This window comes from Lathyrus oleraceus, chromosome 6 (assembly GCF_024323335.1).
Source record: "Lathyrus oleraceus cultivar Zhongwan6 chromosome 6, CAAS_Psat_ZW6_1.0, whole genome shotgun sequence".
In the NCBI taxonomy this organism is placed as follows: Eukaryota; Viridiplantae; Streptophyta; class Magnoliopsida; order Fabales; family Fabaceae; genus Lathyrus; species Lathyrus oleraceus.
The window spans coordinates 408,416,112-408,422,105 of record NC_066584.1 but is presented as its reverse complement, the minus strand read 5'-3'; the positions used below and the strand labels follow the sequence as shown (position 1 = coordinate 408,422,105).

The 5,994-nt window shown below is 31.0% G+C and overlaps 1 protein-coding gene across 1 annotated transcript; it reads right to left on the bottom strand.

The window, feature by feature from the left end:
- Positions 1-249: 249 nt before the first annotated feature.
- Positions 250-4,278, bottom strand: LOC127095891 (uncharacterized). The gene is made up of 5 exons (XM_051034517.1): positions 3,602-4,278; positions 3,386-3,508; positions 2,870-3,169; positions 598-622; positions 250-447 (listed from the first exon to the last, which is right to left on the bottom strand). The coding sequence occupies exons 1-5, from the start codon at positions 4,276-4,278 to the stop codon at positions 250-252; spliced, it is 1,323 nt and encodes a 440-aa protein (XP_050890474.1).
- Between the last annotated feature and the right edge of the window lie 1,716 nt (positions 4,279-5,994).

Genomic DNA, 5,994 nt, shown 5'->3' with positions numbered 1-5,994 from the left:
TTATAAGGCATAAAAAATATCACAACCAAACATCAAGGTTGACTTGAAACAGGCTTCCCACCCTTTTGAAGTTTTTTTTTTCTTTTTGGGTGGTGACTGACTTGAAACTGTTGATTGTGGTGGTTGACTTGAAATTATTGCTTGTGGTTCTTGAGTTGAGGCTCCTTCTGCTACCTGAGTTAAGGCACCTTCTGGTTGTGGCAGTTTACACATGGCCTTGTTGTGACCTTTCTTATGGCAACGACTACACTATATTCCATGGTTTGCCCTTTTCAAGTGTGTCTCATCCCTCACCATTTCTCCAGCTTCTCTATTTCTTTTTTTCTTGGGCCTTCCAAGTTGTCTCTTTATTGGTGGTGGATGGAGATCAACAACATCAGATTTAGTCCACAAAGCTTCCCCGTTAATTGGATAAATAACTGGTGAATAGAAAGCTTCATAGAGATCCTTCTTATAACAGTCAGGTATAAAATCATCAATTTATAAATGTTGATCCTTCATGCATGACATTGCATGGCAACATGGAAGCCATGTCAACATATTTTTTTTGGAAAGATTGAGAACATATTTTTCTCCATTTAGTGATATATGCCTAACCTCGTAGTCATATTCACCTGCACGCCTGTAATATTCAACATTCATCATAGGCATTTAACAGAGTAAAAGGACAACAAATTAATCATTACCTCACATTCTAATGGTTTATTTTCTGTGATTCCCTTTCCATCTTCTTTTTTATGTTAGGTAGTGTAGCGGTAAAAGTTTGAGATTAAGCTATTGATTAACTTAACTTATAAAGCAAGAGTTGCCACCGCGCTTTTATTATTTCCAAAGGAAAGGGAAAAAGAACAAACAAAACCCAAAGAAGTTTTAAAACAAAACTAATAAAAAGAGATAAGGGTCTGAGGGTTAGTTATGCAAAGGGAAGGTATTAACACCCTAAACATCTATGGTACTCCATGCAAACCTCTTTGAAAATGTGCCTTTTGGTTTGAAAAATGGGTGTTATTTGCAAAAGATTGGAGAGATGGGAAAAGAAATGTTTCTTTTTATGATTTTTCTGTTTGCCAAGACTTTTGAAGTCTCATGCCTACGTATGAACAAAGTGCAATACAGGATTAAAACCTTGTAGTTCATGGTAAAAATACCAAAGGTGTTTGTTTTGACTTTTTTTATGAAAAGACATTTTGTCATTTTAAGGAGAATACTCAACTAGTCACCCACAAGTATGAGAACTTTGCATCATCATGAGAAGAGCTCCAACTTGGATAAGGATCAATAAGTATGTCACTAGATCTATTAGATGGAAAAGAACTATCATCAATACTATGGGCATAGGAGAATTATATCTCAACAATGGAATTTGACTCATGTCAAAACTTTTGAGAAAAGTTTAAAAGGGAAAAGTGCACAAAGGGCATAAAAAAAGATTCGAATGAGTTATGCATTTTTTAGTCTTTTGAAATTGGTCTGAATATACTTAAAATGGATTAGCATTTATTAGGAAAAAGGTTTTGAAAATCACTTGACAAAAGTCAAAGTTTATTGAGAAAAATCATTCAAGTTAGAAAACAAGAAGGTTTTGAAAAAGAGAGAAGAGTTTGAAAATTAAAGAAAGGGGGGAGAAGAAGAGACTATCCTAGAGCATAAAGTAAAAGCTAGGGGAGGAAAGATCTAACCAAGAAATAGCAAAGCTTTATGACATAAGTCAAGCAAGAATTCTCTCCTTTGGATTAAGCCCCAAGAAAGCCAAAATAAGCAAATAATAATCCATGTATCAGATAAAACCAAAGTAACTCAAACCAAGTCTCCAAAGGAAGTCCAAAGTCAGAGGTATCAGATGAACTCCAAGGTCTCAAGTCACATATACCAAAGCAAATGTCAAGATCCTAAATCTAAGTCCATAGCGCTACAATGATGTTGATGATAGTAACCACAAGTCCATGAGTCAAGAGAACCAAGCTTCTTTTTTAGGTTTTTCTTTATTAGTGTTTTCTTTACAAGAATATAAAAGAAAAGTCCAAATGGACAAAGAAAAAATTACATAATCACCAATAATATGATATGGAATGCTAAACATAAAGTAAATGGCATAAAAATAAAAGAGCATAAAGTAAATGACTTGGAAATAAAACTGACTACAAGTAGAAATGTTAGTAAATGATGTTAGTAATCAAAACGAAAGATGGTTTGGTCATTTTTGGAGAACACTCAACTATTCACTCACAATCATGAAAATGTGAACCTATACATCATTTATAAGAAGGGCTCCAACTCGGATAAAATCAACAAGTATGCCTTCTTGGTCCTTAGAACTTTGACTTCAAAATATTGACTTTTTGGTCAAACCACTTGAAACAAGCTTGTGTACTTGGACTTTTCTTGTATTTAAAATCACATGGATGATCATATGAACTCAAAATAAGGTGTACTTGAATCTCCTCTTGATTAAATTGCTCAAAGCTTGAAGTTGCTTATTGAAGAAGGCATGGAAAACACACGAACCTTTGACTTTTCTTGAGAAGTAAGCAACAAAAATTTAAGATGCTCTTGATTGAAAAGCCCTACCTTGCACAATAAACTTAAGGAAGATAAAACATATTTTTGATATTTTGTTTAGTGGTTAGATAAGAAATTAATCATATAAACACAAAGGTAAAAACATCAACAAAGAGGTGCTTGATGATCCCTACAAAAGCAAAACCTAAAGGTGAATAAGTGGAGGGACCAAGACGTGACCCTGCTTGTGTGCAAGGATGCAGATGATATGTGGGATCTTAGGATTAAAAATTAGGGCATGACAAGTAGCATTGTATCTTCATATTTGTCAATCCTTTTCCTATTTGATTCCCATATTTTCATTATATACACTATAATTTCTTCAAGCATTGTCACAATTAGCTTGGCTCTAGCAGCTACAAAGACATAATTGAATGCCTCAGACATATTATTCACCAAAGTATCACAACTAGTATTTGTCCTGAACCTTGATTTGCTCCAGAATCTTGGTGGAATTTTGATGAGATGTTTGAATGCCTCTTCATTGACTCCCTTGATTTCAAGCATTATTTTCTCCCAAGCATTCACATGACTTGCAGTTGCAGCCATCCACATCAATTCCTCCAGTTTTAGGCCAGAGAACTTCTTCCTGAAATTTCTATTTAAATGCCTACCACAAAATCTATGGTCAACATTACGAAGTAACTCCTCAATAGTTGGTAAAAAACCATGCAATCAAAAATTTTCAAGGTGTTAAAACATTTGGTGATATATATGAAATAAGTAAAATTCAAAGTTAGAGTTAGCCTTTTGTTGATCACTTATAAAGGTATAGGTTTTGCACAATCTGACTCCTCCCAAATCAGCTGTCAATAATTCTAAAAACCAACTCCATGAATCCTTAGTCTCACCCTCAACAACTGCATATACAATTGGAAGCATTTGGTCATTTGGATCCCTCCCAATGGAAGCTAGTATTTTTCCACCATAATATCCCTTTAAGAAACACCTATTCAATCCTATAATAGATCTGGATTTGAAAAAACTTTCCTTGCAAGCTTTGAGGCATATATACATGCTTTAGAAGTGAGGACTCATTTGCCTCCCAGGGTGTTCACTATTTCCCCCTTCTCCTTGAAATGGATGACTTGTAATTTTAATAGTTGATCCTGGATTTGCGCTTAACAGTTCATGGCCATAATCATGGATTCTTCTATATTGCTTCTTAAATGAACCATCCACAATATCAACAACAAGTGTCTTTGCTCTATATGCTAGTGTCTTGTTGATGCATACATTCCACTTTTCATGTGTCTTCTCCATAATATCACTCAACTTCAAATCCGAGTTCTCTCTAACATTGCTTTGAATCTTTTTGCCTAACCACTTGGAATTTAGGAACATAATCTTATAATCCTTGCTACATGTATGTGTGTCCACTATTGTCCTCAATTGCCAAGTTCCTTGCCCTTTTATATTTGCACAATATGCCTCCCATGAACAACCATCCTTGCACTTCACTCTCATCCTCCTTTTGTCATTTTTCTTAAATTTCAAGTTTCTTCCTGAATGTATAACATAGGTTTTTATAGCCTCTTTAAAGTCATCATTTGTAGCAAAATAAATTTCTACTTCCCATTTATAGTCTTCCTTTTTTTTTGGAAACTTGAAGGTTACAAAGGCACCCTTTATAATCTCACAATTATCACTATCATACTCATGAGGTAGTTCATCACTATCATACTCTTCAATGTCACCTAATTCTCTTAAATGGAACATTATTATTATTATTATTATTATTATTATTATTATTATTATTATTATTATTATTATTATTATTATTATTATTATTATTATTTATTATTATTATTATTATTATTGCATCTTCAATGGAACATTTAAGAGGCATTCATATAGGATAATCAATTGGTTCTTTATTTTATTTTTATTCATTAGAAAAATCTGATGTGATAAAGTAGATTGTATAAATTTTATTGAAATATATAATTTGATTACGATAGGATAGTATTGGAATAAAACATAGTTTCCTGAAAATAAAAGAAAAATAAAGGATTGGATTATCAAAATAAATAAAAAATGTGAGTTCTTTAAATCTTGTATATATTTTTATCACTAAAGCAAAATGTACAACGATATACGATAGGAGATGCAATTATACTAAAATAAATTATTTTAGAGATTTTAATTGAAGTAGAATTATATTATTTACTTGTATTCAATTTAGTCTTCGGGTCTTTTAAGTTATTATTCATTATTAGCATTATACACGTATTATGTTTGACAGGATAAAACTCAAATAAAAAAAATCTTTAATTTTATTAACTAATTTTTATAGTATTTTTAGTATTAAAATTTCATAGCTTTCTACTGTTTGAAATGTGTTAATTTTGTAGAGCTTATCATCGTAGAAATCCCTTTGCAGTAGTGTATCAAATTTAATTTGTTTTGGGCAATTGTAGGATTCAAATATATTTAATGTTTCTGTATTTTCAAGTGATAGACCGATTAATTTTTAAAATAAAAAAAAGAACCGAAAATCATGGTGGTTTTTCCGCCCCTTTTTAAGTGAACAACGCACAACAAGAAATCTCTAATTAGCTATGGCAAATACATTAATTAGTTTATAACTAATCTCTATTAAACAGAATTTGTTGGAGATCTGTTAGGAATTAAGGTGGCTAATTATCTTGGCAAAAGTTTCCTAGCAAAATTTCAACTAATATTAAAAACTTTCTAGCTAAGCCACAACAAAACTGTAGCAAAATATACAGGTTGAATTTATATTTTCAACTATATAGCTACGAAAGATATTATAATAAATCTCAAGCTAAATATATGGAACAATTTTATAACTATTTACTTTGATTTTTTAATAAATCTTAATTAGACTAATTCATATTTTTTAATAATTATTTAAAATCAAAACTAATTAGAATATTTGTAAAAAATTATTCGTACAAAATACTTTTTAAAAGTATTGTAGTTATTGATATTTATTTAAATAAATTAAGTTAAAATTTTAAAAAATAATATCATTTTTACTTTATTACTAAAATGAAAATTACAATTAAAAAATATTTTCATATCATATATCTTCATCTTGTTGGACCAATCCACTGGTCATTAAAATAACCACAATATCAATTTTGAAATATCTATAACAACACTAAAATAATATACATCACAATAATATTTTATTTTATTTTAAATTCAGAAATCACAACTCATATTTCATATCAACTATGATTTTCAAAATAGATTGGAAAACATTGTTTCACCTTGTATCTCCATGGTCTTTTTCAGGTACTTCACTTTGCATGGTGCTTTTGACATGACTCACACCATTGAAAGGATTGGCTCCAATATCGAGGTCAATTGTATTTGGACAAAAGAGGTTATTGCCTTATCCACAACTTTTTTGATATCTTCCTCATATGTAACTATGATTCTCGAATGACCGATGACATCAGAAAA

Excerpts from the sequence above, each read along its gene's own strand:
- LOC127095891 (XM_051034517.1), bottom strand. The coding sequence starts at position 4,278 with ATGTTCCATTTAAGAGAATTAGGTGACATTGAAGAGTATGATAGTGAT. Across the intron at positions 3,170-3,385 it reads ACTAAGGATTCATGGAGTTG|GCATTTAAATAGAAATTTCA; the intron begins GTTTTTAGAATT and ends ATTTTGTGGTAG. Across the intron at positions 623-2,869 it reads ATGCTTGAAGAAATTATAGT|GCGTGCAGGTGAATATGACT; the intron begins GTATATAATGAA and ends TGAATATTACAG.